This window comes from Acartia tonsa, chromosome 5, assembly GCF_053477335.1.
Source record: "Acartia tonsa isolate MP-2025a chromosome 5, ASM5347733v1, whole genome shotgun sequence".
NCBI lineage: Eukaryota > Metazoa > Arthropoda > Copepoda > Calanoida > Acartiidae > Acartia > Acartia tonsa.
This window is the reverse complement of record NC_137264.1, coordinates 22460420-22479613: the sequence shown is the minus strand read 5'-3', so window position 1 is coordinate 22479613 and position 19194 is coordinate 22460420. Positions and strand designations below refer to the sequence as shown.

The 19194-nt window shown below is 32.7% G+C and overlaps 1 protein-coding gene across 2 annotated transcripts in view; it reads left to right on the top strand.

Annotated features, from left to right (window-relative positions):
* Positions 1-19194, top strand: part of LOC145319055 (mitogen-activated protein kinase 1-like) — a 61990-nt gene that overhangs the window by 36226 nt on the left and 6570 nt on the right. For both annotated transcript variants that reach the window (XM_080160880.1, XM_080160881.1), the window contains exons 13-17: positions 1107-1152; positions 2233-2300; positions 9091-9144; positions 10398-10474; positions 18499-18604. In XM_080160880.1, the coding sequence (XP_080017006.1) occupies positions 1107-1152; positions 2233-2300; positions 9091-9144; positions 10398-10474; positions 18499-18604 (351 nt within the window). The remainder of the gene's footprint in view (positions 1-1106; positions 1153-2232; positions 2301-9090; positions 9145-10397; positions 10475-18498; positions 18605-19194) is intronic.

Below are 19194 nucleotides of genomic sequence, written 5' to 3'. Positions count from 1 at the left end.
ATATTTTTTTTAAAAATATACCACGTACGTTCTATCCATCTATTATTTTTTTCTCTTAACATAACACATTTTTTCTCTACTTTCTTTATTGTCTTCAACTTATCCTCCATTCAAAGTTAATCCTTAATTGTACTACTACTTACTTAACATATATTTTTATGCTTCTTATTGTCCAAAATTAGCATACTTCTCAAAAAAAACGCAGAAAATTTAGAAATAGAAATAATATATTTTCGTGAAAAACAGTCTTTAGAAATGTGTAATTAAACAGAATACACGTTTTATTGTTTTCATTTTCCCTCTTACAATTTATTTTAGTTCTTTAAAAGTTTTAAATTAACAGTTTTCTTTTTTAGAAATGTATAGCTGTATAAACTAACGCAAAAAAATGCTTATTTTTGTACACATAAATCTACCAAAAATCTATTCTAAAAATAACTCGTGCATCTTTGACTCCTTTACGGATTTTTCATTTGAATAATATAAACGCTCGTTTTAACAATCTGCCTTAATAGTTGGTTAATTAATAGTTATTTCTCGTATCGTATTATAAACGGCTTTCCGCGGATATAGAATGTACAATTATAGGATTAAAACTAGTTTTTTTAGCCCCGTGGTGCCGAAGGCACCGGCTAAAAAAACTAGTTTTAATCTTATGATTGTACATTTCTATATTCGTAGAAAACTGGATATAATACGATGCTAGACATAGTTTTTTCGTATTCATGAGAACCGGTTCCTATCCACCGGATTCAAATGAATACGAGAAAAAGTATTAGGTTTTTTTGTGGTTCATCTCAAAAAACGCCCATCTCAGAAAACGTCTATCTCAAAAAAAACGCCTATCTCAAAAACGCCTATATCAAAAAACGCCTAATTAAAAAATTGCCTATCTGAACGAAATGCCTATTACAGAGCTTTTTTATAATGCATTGCTTTATTTTTAGCAATCAATAATTTAAACAAAGAAATATTTTATTACCCTAAATATTTCCCAGTTTTATGACAGACTGGCTTCCTTTTACTTTAGAATACATTATTGCAGCCATACTTATGAACATCATGTTCCTGTAAATTTTTAAAATTAATTTTATAATTATTTTCAGGGTTACACAAAAGCCATGGATATTTGGGCAGTTGGATGCATTTTAGGTAAAATATCTTAGTAGCGAATCTTTAACTCTTTAACTAAATTCTGTCATTCGTACGACTTGATTGATTGGTTGAAATTTAAAATTCTATGTCTTTTGTTTAATATTTTTATTAAAATTTTAATGTAAATTCCAAAATATATAATTTACCCAGTAATCTTAGGGGACGAGATAAATTGATATATATACATCCCCAATGAGGATAGACAAAATTACCCTTTTTGTAGATTATAATTTTGGTTTGAAAGAACAAATTAAGATTTGGTAAAAGTTTTTAAGACAAAACGAATGAGATATCTTGTTTTAAAACCTTAGGTACCAGTACAATTTACAGTTCAATGCTCCTGCTGCCTGTATGACTCTTACCTTATAATTGTTCTTTTTTGTATTCAATATGCTCTAAAACTAATGAACATTATTGTCCTTGTTTGGGTTTATTAAGATAATGTTGAACCAAACTAAACATGATTAATGAGCACATTTTAACTAAGCTTATGAAAAAACTTTTATCATATGCTAGCTGCATTAGAAAAATTAAAATTTTAACATTCTTTCAAAATTTATCATTTTGAGTTATTTTACTTAAAATTTAGATATGAAAATTAGGATGAATGAATAAAAAATTTTTTTAGTAGTGCAGCTTCTAGTTAATAATTTGTGTATGTCCGACTTAACAAATAATTAAATCTATGCAGTTTCTCTTCTCACTCAAATTTGCACTCAATAAAAGTCTGTATAGATATAATTATACGTTGAAAGATCCTGTATAAATTTCGTTTAAATTTAGATATAAAATATTATTTTTTTACAAAAATTGCCAATTTATTGTATATGCACCAATTTTTGGAAAGCTGCGTCTTTGTTTAATTAAGTTTGAAAATGTGTTCGAAAAAAAACATTGTTAAGATAATCTAAAAAAAAATTATTATATTTTAAAGTAAATAATATGGATTAGTTAAAAATGTAAATAAACTGGATTTGAAAAAATTATATTAAAAAAATCGTTTTTGCACGATTGTCAAAGTAGGTTTCTTCTCATATGTATCAAATAACGCTATTCTAATAATGATAACTTGTTCAGGAGAAATGATAGATGGTAAACCCATGTTTCCTGGAAAGCACTACTTGGATCAGATTTCTAAAATACAGGTAGTTACCTTTTTAAAATCTTTATCAGCATTATGCATATTCCAGTAATCTAGTGATGAAAAATTATAATATCAATACCAGTTTTATTGACCCAGGACCCCATCCCAGGTTTATAAATCCTACTCAATATTAAAGTTTTTAAAATGTTTATTAATGCTAAATATTAGCACAACATTAGCAAATGTTTATTAACCGGCAGCTTGTCGGTGGATTGCGCGTGACTGTCCCGTTTATAAACCTGCAGGGCACTTACCAACATAATCTCACACATTATAAGTATCTAGATATACTTATATAAAAGCAATAGGATGCCTTTCTTTAAGTCTCCTTGTGTGTACCGAGGGATCATGCTAACTGCTGAAAATATCTATTATGTGGGAATCAATATGATTCACCTTTACAGTGTAGTTTCTAATAGGGGAAGGTTTATGTCTATTTTTGGAGAGGGTCCACCAGCGTCCCAAGAGAAAACGCCCCTAGAAAAAATGATCCCCCTTCCCACCGCTAGTGTTTTAATAAACCTAGATATGGGAGGGTTAATAATTTGTCAAGTTGAGATAAAGGGAATTTTTGTAGTAATTTCCTTATTTTTTCAAAGAATTTTCTTAGACTTAGAAAATTTTGCATAAAAAATTATTTGAGAAAATATTTTATCCTCAAGGCACACAATCCGATTATTCAACTTTTTGATGTTGTACGAAAGTACGATTTTTTTAACGGTTGATTTTGGGATTATACCTGACTATTGCAGGAGTCGGTTTGTGAATATTTAAAATCAAAAGGAAGATTTTGAATTGCTAATTTTTTTATGGGATCTTTTTGTGAAAGATAAAAATGTAGAAATTCTTAACATTTTCACGAGGATTGGTTATTACGTTACGTGATTTTGAATGGAAATAGAAAAACTTTATCTTAGTGACGATATTCAATACAACGTCATGAAAACGTATTCATAAATATAAGAGATTTTCAGGGATAAAACAATGGTCGTTATATTGATGTGCACTCCCAATCTTTGAATTTATTTCATTGGTAGAAAATTTGCATTCTTCTAGTTTTCACCAGCCAATCAAGATAAAAGAAAAAATTAAGCCAACAAATGTTTGAATACCTATAAAATTTACAGTCCAATGTCCCTTTCCTCCCTGATTAATACATTCGTAGTCAATAACATCAATACTTAAGATGTGTAAGTTGGGGATAATCCTTATTTCAAAATATTTTTTTCAAACCAAATCTTTTCTACTTTTATTAGCTGTTCAAAAGTATGCACGATTTGAACACATAGCAATTATAAAAAATTAGTTTGAACCGTCCAACCTCTTTTGACGATTCCTAAGACAATATTGTATAATATGTTTAGCAATATTCACTATCAAACGCTCTCGAGGATTTTAATTTAGCATTTATTCGCTTTATTCGTTCGTCCTTTCATTACGCTATATTGGAGAACGATATTTTTTTGACGTTTGGGGTTTTTGAGAGGAATTCAATTGAGAATCAGCTTTACTTATTCAATCTATTTGCAAGAATATTTTAGAAATATTACACTTAACTAGTAAATTTTTTTTATCATCCTTGTTTAAATTACTGTCCTCTCACTTGTCCAAAAATTGTCTGTCAGAAGAAAGTTAAAATAGTTGTACCTGCAATGTATTGATACAGAAGTATTTAAAACTTTTTAAACTTCACTGGTCGATATACCAATCCATTTGTTATACAATTATTCATCTATTCAATAGCACATTTAGAATCATGTAATAGTTAATTCATAGTATTTTCGTAATATTAATCATGCTGATCTAATGAATATTACAAATATTCTGGCAATTTGCTAAACTTTAAATTTATCTCCTTCCTTTGGGGACGAAAATGATAGAAATTACAATTTTTGTCCTGTGATCACTTTATTTACAGAAAAGTTTGGAACGAACAAAAATACATGACCTTATTATTGAAAAGCTACATTAACAAAGTACATAAAGAATTATTATGATTCTACCTATCGAATACCTGGCTATTACAACTTTGTTTTTGATGTCAGAGACTTGAGGAAAATACAATGGTCTTTAAATTTCTGTACATTCCCAATGATTATAATCAAATTACCTCTTCTGTATATGATAATTATTGGTTAAAGTGTTTCAACGCTTCTAGTTTGAACCAACCAAATTAGACTCACTAATCCAACCAATAAGATAACATGGTATAACATTTTAGCGCTACCAGCGTAATATTCAGTCTAATGGCCACCCTGTTCCCTCCCTGTGTTGATGGAAAATTTGATTATTCTCCAGGGAGATATTACTTCCTTTCTTCATCATACCTTTCTATATGCCAAAGTAGCTGGATGTATGAATGTGTGTATATATAAGTTCAGTAAGATCTCCAAATATCTGGACTCATTTTTGGGAACGTTTAGAAACATTAGTGCTGCAGGGTTTACGCTATTTTGAAATAGGAAGATCACCCTCCTAAAAAGATAAAGCCCATAAAATTAACTTCTTAAAAACAGGCCTTTTTTAATTTTTAAATAAAAGAGAGAGGGACTTTTTTGTGTAAGCTCCAGTATTATTTCCTAAAAAATTTGTCCCATGCATTAATAAATAAAATTAACAGATATAACTTGAATATAAGCTACTCTCAGGAAAATACAATATATAGTGCACTTGTGAGTGAGAAAGAGAGTTAGTATAAAATAAACAGAATTATGTTTATTCAATGTAAAAGATAGGAAAAAGCAACTAATTACATCTAGTCGCCTGACACCTTTAAACTATTTCGAAGGGGGTGTGAGCTTTACTTGGGGGCTGTATTATACGCCATGGAGGGGAGTTATTTTGGTATTGTTGGCTTACATTTAATTCTAAATAATCAACACCCCAAACGCTAGCGGACGCTCATAAAATTTTGCTGTAATATTTAAATACCAAAAGAGACAACATAATTTAAGTTTTCTCTTTTATTAAAGTTTGTTCAGAAAATTGAAAATCTGTAAAAAGTTGAAGGGTCCTGTTTCATAAAATGACTTTTCTGTATGTAATAATTAATCTTTTTAAAAGAAACTAAGGAATTTATTCAATTAGTCAATTAACTATTAAAACTTTAGGTCCCAAATTTATTATCATAACTGTAGCCTTAAAAGGCTCAACTCAGGGAGGGAGGGGACATTGGGGACTATCCGTTGGCTTAACAAATTTGGGGACTTTTATTGAATTTGATTGGTTCATTAAGTTGAGAGTCCAAAGTTTCAATTACTGAACCGTCGGAGACAGGAGGCTTATTAGTTATAGGGTATCTTTACTACAAGGTCTGTCCGCACAACATATCTTTGTATATTAATGTACAATTTTTAGACAAAATATTATTTATTATTGGAAAAAGGATGACTACTCCAATCTACGTTCCCTATCCCTTCAATACAAAAGCCTTTAACACATTAAAATCATTAAATAAGTGTAAACATAAAATTTATGAAGAATTATTATGGTTTTAAGTGAATGAGGTATGTTTGTTAAACCTCAGTTGCATATAGAACAGAATCTCATTTCTTTTTAAAAACTTTTTCAAAAGTTATTAATAATAGATTTTCATTGAGTGCTCGACAGCCGCTCACAAATATGACCAGAGGAATGCAGAAAAGGGGGTGTAGGCCGGGGTAGTATCAACCCCCTATGGCAAAACTAAGGGGAGTGGATACACCAATTTAGACCTATCTACGCCTTCCTTGACAAGGGTCAACACCACCATGCAACACCCCACTATAACACCCAAGTGGGTGTTGGGGTAAAAAGTCACACACCCCGTAGACTTGAATAGGAACCAAATGCTGGAAATTATGGCAGGGTGGCTGTTATAGCAAGAACTCTTAGCTGTTGCCTGTTGTTATACAACGGGCTGTGAGTTGTTAGATGTTCCGAATACTATGTATGCGGGTGCTCTTGCCTATTTTACATAAAAAAAAACTTAATTCCCAACGTATCAAAATAAAAAAAGTTAACTCTAGAAATTTAAGATAATTATTCTTTTCACTTGACCAAAGGGATAGTTCTATGAAGTGTATTTAAAGAGTTAAGGTACTTAGAGTAGTGAACTTTTATATGTCTTAGTAGAATATATTAGGCATTAGATAGATATGATTATATGTTAAAGAATTTTTAACATTGACCAGACCAAACTTTTTTTATTTGACAATATCGAAAAAAATTAAAGTGATTTGCCACATAAATTACATGAGAATGGTCTATTTTTTTCCGAATATGTATAGCCAAAAGACCAATATCAGAGAATCTTTTTCCACATATTTCACAAGAGTTATAAAAAAATTGAACAGGGGTTCCCCTTGGGACAAGTTACTTAAAAAACATAAAAAATAACGTCCGGTTCATTATAGGACAGGTTTTCTATAGATTCTTTTTAAAAAAATTAAGAAAACCGTCCGGTTTACTTACAATATACACATTATCTCACGGGGAAATACCAACTAACCTTAAAAAAAATATATATATATATATATATATAAAAAGACCATTCTCATGTAATTTATGTTGCAAATCACTAACTTTTTTAGATATTGTCAAATAAAAAAAGTTTGGTCAGGTCAATGTTAAAATTCTTTATCACAATCATATCTATCCAATGCCTAATATATTCTACTAAGACATATAAAAAGATCACTACTCTAAGTACCATACTAAATATTTTATTGATCATTCTTTGTTGTTATGTGTATTTTGTTGTATAAAAAGTTTGAAGTTCTATTAACTAGTAAATGCTATCTAAAGTTATATATGACAAAAAAGGTTTTGCCATATATAACATGCAACAAAGTTGAAAATAAAAATGAAAAACTCATTTTTTTAAGGAAAATCCCTGGTCAAATCTTTTAATTTTAATCAATAACTTTATATTATGCACTACTACGTTATTTAAAGTAGAAAAAACTTACAGTTCACTATTTTTTTTAAAATGCACTTCGTGAAACTATCCCTTTTATGTACATTTTGTTTTTGTTCAATATTTTTATAATCTTTATTTTTCATTTAATCTTTTCATACTAAAAGGTATAAAGTTACTTTTTTTTAGCTATTTCTCATTTAGGTTAGTCAGAAATATACAGCTTTTTGATATGAATACACTTATCAAATTACTAGCAGTTACTTGTATAAAAAAGGAGTAAGATATGTGCAGAAACCATACCAATGCTTAAATCTAAAAATAAAATTGCCCAAAACCATCACATGACCTACGAAGCCTCATTAAAATAAAGAAATCAATCCGTTCAGTAGCTACCGTATTCTTAGAAAATCTATAATACAAAGTAGAATGATGTCTGTCTGTCCGTCCTTCTGTCCGTCCGTCCGTCTGAAGCTTAAAATTTCTGTAACCACTTAACCAATTGGATTTTACTCTTCAGGGTATATACCTATTGGGCCTGTGGTGGTTTTAAGTTTTTTTCTTGGGGGGTGGGACACCCCCCCCCCAAAAAAATGAAAATTTCCTCCCCCCAAAAAAATTTTCATATTTTTTTCTAATTTTAATGTTTTTTTTATGTTTTTATATATTTTATATTTTTTTATACTTTTTTATATTTTTTTATATTTTCAATCATTTTTCTTTTTTAAAAATTTCTTTTCTTCTTTTAAACTTTGTTTTATCAAATTTAAAAAGATTGTGAAACCTTTTCTTCTATATGTTATAAAATGTTAAAAAATACAGAAAATACTTTTTTTAAAAATGTAAAGAAAATTTAAAAAATTCTCACCTGAACCTTCAGAAAAAAGCCCCTAGAGGCAAGGGGCGAAGCCGCTAGTTACTTTATATAATAGGATAGGATATAAACCACCTAAAAATTTGGTATTTTATTGAAAATTGGTCTAGCAATTGTAGCATTGCACAAAATGACAAAAATAGAAGACAAACATCTTAAATTTTTATATTAGGTTATTAAACAGATCAATTTACTATAAGAAATTTAAATTCTTTATGTGAGGTACCTACTAAAGGATGAAATTTCAAACCTTAAAATATTTAAATAAAATTATTTTGATACAAATTTTGTTGAAAATATATAAACTAGAAATATAAAATAATAAGACAATGGCCGATAAATTGATGTATATCTCCAATGATAAAACACAATATTACCCATTCTGTAGAGATAAATAAGTGGTGGAAACGTTTGGACACTCAAGTCAATCATCAGACATATCAAAATCCATCAAAAGTCTCGAAAGTTGTTAAGCCAACGAATAAGAAAAATTAATATAATACTTTGGGGACTTGTGTCATAAATAGAACAGTGTCCCCTCTCTCCCTGATATTAAACACCAAATAATATCATGTATGAGGTCAAAAAAATTGGAATTTTATCAATGTTTTTTTTTTCAAATTAATTATTCATAGGCATGTTACTTTTTACGCTAATGTCTAGGCATCGCTTTCATCAAAATGCCTATCGAGCATACAATACCCCCACCCCTTTTTAAAAATAATTTGTAAATAAAGAGAAAGTTTAGTTACTCGTCTGTATGTTTATTGTTGTTGAGGTTAGGGTAGGTAATATTTGGGTACTGGGTAGACACGCAGGGTTAGGTTACCGCAAGGGTTAGGCATAAGGGAAAAACGAACACCGCAACCCCTCCCCGTTTCTCTAATTATTTCCAATATATTTCTAAAAACAAGAGAGGGAGAGAGGGTCAGTGCTCGAAAGGTACTTTATGGGAAAGCACTGTCTTGGTTTTTCAATTGTGTATTAAGTAACATATAATATTTTTATTCTTATTTTTAGGAAGTGTTGGGGTCTCCTTCTATCAGAGATTTGGATTTCATCACTAACGCCAAGGTAAATAACAAGAATAATGATTTACATTTTATTATTGCTCGTCAGCCGCGTGTCAGCCGCTGTAAGCCTCAGGGAAATCAACCCTATACAAACAGGAAGTCTAAAACTGACTCAAATATGACAATTCCTCTTTTCAAAATTTTATACAAGAATCCCGTTTTAAAATTGAAGGCTTAGTCGTGGCTTACGCGCAGCTGCCGACCTCTGCATTTTATACAAAAAAAGGATAGAAAATTGTTACAAAAATCGGTAAACATTGGTAAGCTAGATTTCTGATATAAATAAATCTATAGGAGAGTAAGTTCAAGAACAGTTTGCTTTTTTGTTCATAGTAGCTGCATCCAGACTATTATAGACAATTAACTTTTTATTTCTATAACCTTTATCTGTAAGTGCTAAATAACATGATGACATGTTTGAAATGTGAGTTTTTTACTTTCCAAAAAAGAAATTCAAATGTGATAATTTAGAGGAAAAGGGGGGGGGGGAAGAGGTTATTATTGCCCTCTGAATTCTAATTTCTTACAAAATAAATCCTGTGGAAGTGGGGGTGAGGTATTTCCTTTTGATAGAGATTTATTTAATTATCTTTAGTTCTCTATCTTTATCAGATGTTTTATTAGATTATAAATAAAAAAAACTAATCTTTTTCTTCCTGATTAATGATTATAAAATCCTCTTTGGGCCTCTAAGGAGCTTCACTGAAAAGGAGAACCCTATCGGTTTAGCGGTTAGCGAGATCCTTCGTTACAGACAAATAAAAACTCACTATTTTATGTAAGGGGATAGTAAAAAACATTTTAGAATTGTTTATATTTAAACTTTTAATGATTTTAAAGTCATCCATAGCAATTTTTAATCAACAACAACATGTAATTAAAATTATATCGGCTTGTTGATAATTTTTCTCAGGCAAATCCTGTTATTTAAAGTAGTACGGTTCTTTTGCCTGTAGCTTAAGATTTCGATAAGTACTCAATTAATCAAGTTATCTGTCTTATGAATGCTTTACATAAATCCTTGGGTGGTTTTAGGCTAGTATTTCATTTTTAGATTAAAGTCTTAGGATGGTTTAGAATATTTCATTAGTGTGTAAAACTTAAATATGTGTAATGTCATTAGGCAAAAAAATCTTTTAAATATAGCATGCCGATCTGTGTACCAGGTGCAACCAATATATATTTTGCCTAACAGTTTTGATAGGAAAAAATAATTCCTAATAATAGTATAAACGTCATTATCAAAATGTTTAGGCCAGACAATATGTAGAGGGACTGAAGAAAAGAGAAACAGTCTCCTGGAATACAAGATATCCTGATACTGACCCCAGGTAAGTCTCCTGGAATACAAGATATCCTGATACTGACCCCAGGTAAGTCTCCTGGAATACAAGATATCCTGATACTGACCCCAGGTAAGTCTCCTGGAATTCAAGATATCCTGATACTGACTCCAGGTAAGTCTCCTGGAATACAATATATCCTGATACTGACCCCAGGTAAGTATACTGGAATACAAGATATCCTGATACTGACCCCAGGTAAGTCTCCTGGAATACAAGATATACTGATACTGACCCCAGGTAAGTCTCCTGAATACAAGATATCCTGATACTGACTCCAGGTAAGTCTCCTGGAATACAATATATCCTGATACTGACCCCAGGTAAGTATACTGGAATACAAGATATCCTGATACTGACCCCAGGTAAGTCTCCTGGAATACAAGATATACTGATACTGACCCCAGGTAAGTCTCCTGAATACAAGATATCCTGATACTGACTCCAGGTAAGTCTCCTGGAATACAAGATATCCTGATACTGAACCCAGGTAAGTATACTGGAATACAAGATATACTGATACTGACCCCAGGTAAGTCTCCTGGAATACAAGATATCCTGATACTAAACCCAGGTAAGTATACTGGAATACAAGATATACTAATACTGAACCCAGGTAAGTCTCCTGGAATACAAGATATCCTGATAATGACCCCAGGTAAGTCTCCTTGAATACAAGATATACTGATACTGACCCCAGGTAAGTCTCCTGGAATACAAGATATCCTGATACTGACCCCAGGTAAGTCTCCTGGAATACAAGATATACTGATACTGACCCCAGGTAAGTCTCCTGGAATACAAGATATACTGATACTGAACCCACGTAAGTCTCCTGGAATACAAGAAATCCTGATACCGATTTTAATCCAGCAATACATCCTGTCAACAAATTGTGTCTTTATTGTCATGGCATAAGTAATAAGTATGTAGTTATAATTCCATTAGACTGTCTATGGCCAATTTTTTATTATGGTGGATTAACATTAGCGTATGACAGGCAATGGTTTGTATTAATTACAAATCTCCAATAGATAGCATTACGTAAAAATTATTTTATAAACATGCAACGCATATCTATAAAACTATGGTGAAGACAACCAAACTTATTATCTGAAGTTTCAAGTCGCCTTTAAACAAAGATCTAAATATTATTAGATAAATAGCGCAGGAGTAATTACAAGCTTGCGCTGTCCAAACTTTTTCACCAACGATTTTAATCTACATTATTTTGCTAAATATATTATGGGGCGTAAAACAATGATCTTATCCCTAAAGATCCATGTATTTTTCCATGGTACATGTAACCGTTATATAGTAATTGCTCTCTGAATGGAAGGGAACAATGGGCTGTTTTTAACACTAGTCCCATAAAATTTTATAATAACGTTTTCTAATTCGTTGGCTGTACAACTTTGGTTGGTTCGAGGAATAAGTTATACCCAACAATTGAAATAAATCTTAAACAATATTTGGGGGGCAAATGGAGATTTCGTCAATTTTACTATATGCTGCCCCCCCAACGACAGCTGAAAACCACGTATAGGTTTCATAATTTTTTTCGAATTAATTTCGTTATTGGTATAAGCTTGGTTGGTTTAGTGTCCAAATGTTTCAACCATTAATTGTAATCTACAAAAGTGTTAATTTTGGGTATCATCATTGGAGATGTACATCACTTTATCGGCCCTTGTCTTATCCCTTTAGATCTCTAAACTGCTTTACTCCAAAAAGATTAAAAAATAAATCTGTTTTTATTTATTCTGGACGAAGTTGTAAAAATAATGTGATAAAAAAGTTTTTGATGTTTACAAAAATGTAAAAGTTTTTATGTTTATGTTATGAGATATTTTCATTCTATGTCATGCTCCATATAAACAACAAGCACAATTTTGTCTACAAATGCCGAAGCAATAATTAATGTAATAAAGTAATAGGATGTTCGTATGTCTGTCTGTTTATCTGTTTGTACCGAAGGATCTCGCTAACCGCTAAACCGATATAATTTTCCTTTACAGGGTAGCTTCTAATAGGTCATGGGAAGGGCTATAATTGTTTTGGGATGGGGTACCACAACCCTTCCAAGAGAAATAACTCATAGAAAAAATGAACCTCTTCCCCCCCCCCCCCCCAAAAAAAAAAATTAATACTTTTTTCTTATTAAAATTACAATAAAATTGGAAGGTTCGCCCCCCCCCCCCCCCCCAACGGACCCTAGGTGCTTCTATGGTCGTAACTGATTGTGATACTAATCAGCTCATACCAATAACGAAATTAATTCGGAAAAAAATCACGAAACCTATACGTGTTTTTCAGCTGTCGTTGGGGGGCAACACATCATAAAATTGACGACCTCTCCATTTGCCCCCCAAATATTATTTTAGATTTAATTCCCTTGTTGGTTATACCTTATTTATGGATACTAATAGAGTAATAAAATGAAAATATAAGACGATAAAATTTCACCTGTCACAATATCCACGTATTCTATATTTATTACTGTGCTCTTCGTGCAGTTATTTTATTTTGACATGAGAGATAGACTTACAAACAAACCTTAGTTAGAGAGAAGTAGTTACGTTACTGGAAATCCTAATAAAATGTTTCTACATGTTACATACAAATGTTTTATTTGTAATATACCTTCTTTCATTTTTATGAAATAATATAAGATTTATTTTAAACTGGAATCAAGCTGTTATCGTCGATATGACAGTATGCAAAAATATTGTCATTGGAATCATAAGAAAAAAGAATAAGAGGTTGAATACTCGCCCCTGTTTCATTGTTAAATATTACAACCCAATCTTAAACTTTTGAAGAAGACAAAAAGCTAAAGTTTAGAGGGGCTTTTTACAAAACAATCACATTCTTTTTTGTAAATCTAAATTGATTAAGAATATAATCGGTCTCAAAAAGCAAACAGCACAATTGAATATATAATTCAGCTTACTCCTTTTCATAAATGGTAGGATTCGTCGTTTATGATCAAATTTTTTTTTTAAATATTTGCCTGAATATAATATTTAAATCTATTTAACACAATAATGATTAATAGCTCATTGGTAACACCGCTAGTTATTATAAGAGGTGGAAGACTTTGTTTTATAATTTACTAGCGGCTTTGCCCCTAGCCTTTCGTGGCTTTACCCTGAGAGGTATTATTACATCTTCTATCATCTACCAGCTGAAAAAAATGCGAAAAAAAATCGTAAAATCGCAAATGCGTAAAAATTCATAAAATCGCAAATTCATAAAATCGTGAATTCGTAAAATTTCAAAAACAATATTTTTAAAAAAAAATTTGGGGGGGGGTTGTTTTTTGGGGGGTTTGGACTGCCCCACCCTCCAAGAAAATAGCCTAAAACCACCACAGTACCAGTTGGCATATACCCTGAAGAGTAGAATCCGATCGGTTCTTACTTACTTACTTACAGCCATATTATCCGACAGGGGGACTTAGGCTGTTCACGAATCTTCGCCAAGATGTTCTGACTTGTGCCAAGGCTTCAATCTCCTCCCAGGTTTTGTCTAGCTCTCTGAGTTCAGACGTGAGCTTGCGTCTCCAGGTAAGCTTTGGTGCACCATGCCGCCTAGAGCCTTCTAGTTCCCAGGTCAAAGCTTCTCGTTGTACCTCGGTTATAGGTCGCCGCAGAGTATGTCCTATCCATCTATATTATCTTTTCTTAATTTGGGTATGTACGGGGGGTTGTTTGGTAAGGTTCCAGAGGTCAGTATTAGAAATAATTTGTGGATAAAATATCTTTAATATTCTTCTGAGACAGGTATTTATAAAAACTTGTATTTTTGATTCTAGTTTCTTAGTAAGACTCCAGCTTTCGGATCCATATAATAGAATAGACTTAACATTTGAGTTGAATATTTTGATCTTTGTATTTGTTCTGATGTGTGTTGATCTCCATATTTTTGTAAGCATTCCAAACGCATTTCTGGCTTTCTTTAGTCTGCTGTTTACATCTTCTTCAGTTCCACCTTCTTTGTTGACAATGCTTCCTAGATATGTGAAGCTGTTTACAGCTTCAATTTCCTCATTATCCAACAGAACAGGTGTGTTGTCGTCAATGTTAATTCTTAAAATCTTAGTTTTAGCCGCATTGATTAATAATCCTACTGCTTCTGATCTATCTTTGATTTCATTGGTTTTGTCTTGAATCTTGTTAACTGAGTCAGAGATCACTGCTAGATCATCGGCAAAATCTAGGTCATCCAGTTCTTCATCTCCAGCCCAAGGAAAGCCATTTCCAGTATTGCAATATTTTAGAATGAAATCTATTGCAAGGAGGAATAGAAATGGTGACAAAAGACAGCCTTGTCTAACTCCTGTTAGTACAATAAAAGAGTTAGAGAGCTTGCCTTTGAAGAGAACTTTTACATTTTGATTATCATACATGCATTTAATTATTTCAATAATCTTTCTGGGGATACCATAGAAGGCCAGTATTTTCCATAAGGTGTTCCTGTCCAAGCTATCAAATGCCTTTTGGTAGTCAACAAAGTTAATAATACAGGGTTTTCTCATTTCTAAGCATTGTTCAATAATAACTCTTAGTGTTACAATTTGGTCTGAGCAGGATCTGCCTGACCTGAATCCTGCTTGGTTTTTCCTTAGTTTTTGGTCAATGGCAGATTTTAATCTTTCTAGCAGTATTTTGCTAAGCACTTTGCCAGGAGCTGACAGAAGCATTATGCCTCTGTGATTATCGCAGATAGATAGATCTCCTTTTTTAGGAAGGACAGTAAGATGTCCATCTTTCCAGTCTTGAGGGATCTTGTTTTTCTCCCATATTTTCTTAAGAAGTAATTCTATTACATCTGCAGAAACCTCTTGGCTGGCTTTCATGGCTTCTGCTGGTATATCATCAGGACCAGCTGCTTTACCATTTTTTAGAGAGCTAATTGATTTAAGGATTTCTTCTTTTGTAGGTGCAGCCACATTCACAGCAAGGTCTTCATCGATATCAGGGATATTGATATTACCTACTGGAGGGGGCCGATTAAGAACATTGTTAAAATGTTCAACCCATCTGGCTTGCTGTTCTTCAAAGGATGAGAGAGTATTTCCTTCTTTATCCTTTATGAGAGGGGCTGAGGATGCTTTCTTATTGATAAGCTTTTTAGTGATATTGTAGACTTTTTTTGAATCATTTCTTGCTGCGGCACTTTCAGCCTTGGTAGCAAGTGCATCAACGTAGTCTCGTTTATCACTCCTGACACTTTTTTTGATTCTTTTTGACAGGATTCTGTAGGATTCTTTGAGCTCCAAGCTGTCAGAGTTGCAGAGTTTTAACTTTAACTCTTTTCTCTGTTCAATAAGATTCAGACTATTAACTGAAAGCCATTCTTCCTCCTCTCTTTTTTTCTTACCCAAAACATCTTTGCATACTTCATTGTAGGAATTTTTTATGTACTCCCATGTTGTTTCAACAGTATCCAAGTTGTTGGTAGAGTTTTCATCATCTTCGTCATCTGTATCTATGTCATTTGTCAGAATTGCAAATTTATTTTTAAGTTTCAATGTAAATTCATGGTTGACTTCAGGGTTGACTAGTTTATTTAAATTGTACTTCTCTCTGTAGGAATTTTCATTTCTCATAAATTTAAGTTTAAGTTGTATTTTTGCTATAACTAGGTTATGGTCTGAGTTACAATCATCACCTCTCTTAGTTCTCACATCTAACAGAGATCTTCTGAATTTCTTGGAAATACAGATATGGTCTATTTGGTTCCTAACTCTGTCACCTGGTGATGTCCATGTATATTTATGTACTGTTTTGTGAGGAAAAACAGTGCCTCCAACAACCAGGTTGTTCTCCAGACCAAAGTCAGCAAACCGTTCACCATTATTATTCATAGTTCCAAGGCCATGTTTACCCATTATTCTTTCATAACTTTTGCATTCATATCACCCATAAGGATAAGGATATCCTTAGCTGAGTACTTTTTTTGAATCACACTCTCCAACTTACTGAAGAAGTTGTCTTTAGCTAGATCTTCAGCTTCATTTGTTGGAGCGTAGCACATGACAACCCTCAGATTAATATTTTTCATGGAGGTTTTGAAAAATGCTTCTATGATTCTTGGTCCATGGGGTTCCCAGCTTTTGAGTGATTTTTGTGCACTTTTTGATAGCATAAATGCTACTCCTTGTGTATGTTTTGCATTTTGTTGACTGTGACCAGAGTAGAGTAGCTTGACACCATCTCTGAGGTTTTCTTCACCTGTTCCTATCCACCTTGACTCACTTAATCCCAGGATTTGAACATTGTACCTATTCATTTCATTTAACACTATTTCGGTTTTTCCCGCTTGGAACATTGTTTGAACATTCCAGCACCCTATCCTAACTGAAGACCTTGTGCTCAAGATCATCCGCCTGTCTGGTCCACGTTGGGTTTGCCAGCCAGCCATCCTGTTCTCCATTTCTGAAGCTTCTTGTGCACTTTGGTCAGGTAATATTTGGTTTTGATTCGTAAACATTTCAGTAACTATGTTTTTCTACCAAGATGGGTAGTTAGCCCTTCTTGAACCCCCCGTAGGGGTAGGGGGTGAGCTGCGTTTAGACTGGATCCTCTGTGGCGACCTTCCTGCATGGTAGAACCTTCAGTATTGCTCTCCACTTCCTTGAACCACTGGTAGGTACACTTCGTGCAAGAACAGCTCTCATCCCGATCGGTTCAGTGATACCAAAATCTTCAGGGACAGATGAACGGACGGACGGACAGACAGACATCGTTCTACTTTGGATTATAGATTTCTCTCTCTCTCTCCCTACAATGGATATAGGATATACATGGATATATTGACTGGAGTTCCCTGCATGTGATATGATATCTTAAAGTCAGGGATAGAGTTTAGAGTGTTTCTTCAGTTCCACACAAACATATAGATGACTATAGCAAGTCATCATATCATTAAGATAGTGCAAACTGCCACTTCCCCTTTACTTCCAGGAATCTAAAGGGATAAGACAATGCCCGATAAATTGATGTACATCCCCCATAATAATACACAAAATTACCCCTTAAGTAAATTAAAATTAGTGGTTGAAATGTTTAAACACTTAACTTCATGAACCAACCAAGTTCCCAAAGTTGTTAAGCTAACGAATAAGAAAACTTCATTATACAACTTTGGGACTTGTGAAATAAACAGCCCATTGTCCCCTCTCTCTCTCTCTGTTTACTTCACTTCTTAACATCCATGCTTATTGCTTATGTTATCATGATACACTTGTAGTATACTAATATGTGGTATTGAAGACCTACCCTAGTTTATTACTGCGGCATCTAAAACAGTTTAGAAGCACTTCTTCATAACAACAAATATTTTTAGCTTTTCTACCAACCTTTGTAAATTGAAGAATAATTAATTTCAAATCAAAATAGTGGTTTCTTGATGGTGACCTCCTGGTGGCTCAGTGACACTTTGGGTACAAGTACCTAAGCACTCCACCTTGAACATACTTTGCATGTGAATTGCAGTATAACGCGCTCAATTGCCCATAGTATTAAGTAACACCCAATAGGCAACCAACTCTTTGTCTAGGAATCCTAATTGTGTATGGAAATGAGTTGCGCCTGTTTTTGGCTAAGGCATTCCCCCTACTCTAACTCCTAATGTCATGAATATTTTATTCATTTTAATATTTACTTTATTGATAAAGATTACAGCTTACTATTACTGCTATATACTATTTATATGTATATAATATATACTGTTTTAACAAACTTTTGTAGTGATTATGATTTACTTCTTTTTCTTTTTCTTTTTGGAAAATGAAATATAAGTATAACAAAATTAACAGTTTTGAAGTATACACAGCATTCAATTTTATTTATGTGTTTTACATTTACAATTGTTTACATTTTTATACTCTTTAAACAATAAACATTCTCCACTTTTTTGCCTTTTTTTAATCATTTACATTTTGGCCTAAAAAGCCAGATTTCTTTACTAATAGATTTTTTTGATAAACAACTACCAAATTTCAGATGCCTAGACCTGTTATCCAACCTCCTGGCCTTCTCGCCTACCCAGAGACTTGGCATTGAACAGGCACTGGCACATCCATACCTGGAGAACTACTATGACCCACAGGTATGTACCTCTCTCTCTCTCTCTCTTCCTCTCTCTCTCTCTCTCTCTCTCTCTCTCTCTCTCTCTCTCTCTCTCTCTCTCTCTCTCTCTCTCTCTCTCTCTCTCTCTCTCTCTCTTCCTCTCTCTCTCTCTTCCTCTCTCTCTCTCTTCCTCTCTCTCTCTCTCTCTTCCTCTCTCTCTCTTCCTCTCTCTTCCTCTCTCTCTTTTCCTCTCTCTCTCTCTCTCTCTCTCTCGCCCCTATTTACTATGGTAGTTTGGAAGAGGGCAGGTCTGAAAAATAGCCTAAAACCTCCCACTTACAATTTTAAAGTTTCTCTGAATAAAACCCATTCGAACAATCAATTTCTGATATCATAAGCTTCAGACAAAAGACCTCAATACTTTATATTAAAGGATTTTAAAATAAAACGGAACTACCTAATTAAGTATTTGATTAATTGCCACAAAAATGTAAATCTTCTAGACTAGCTATGTCTTAAACTATTCAAATTTTATTTTATGTATGGGCATACAGATATTCTTTTACATAGACAATAATTAGAACACATTCCTAAAACTGTGTACTGTAGTATATTTTACTTGATCAAATA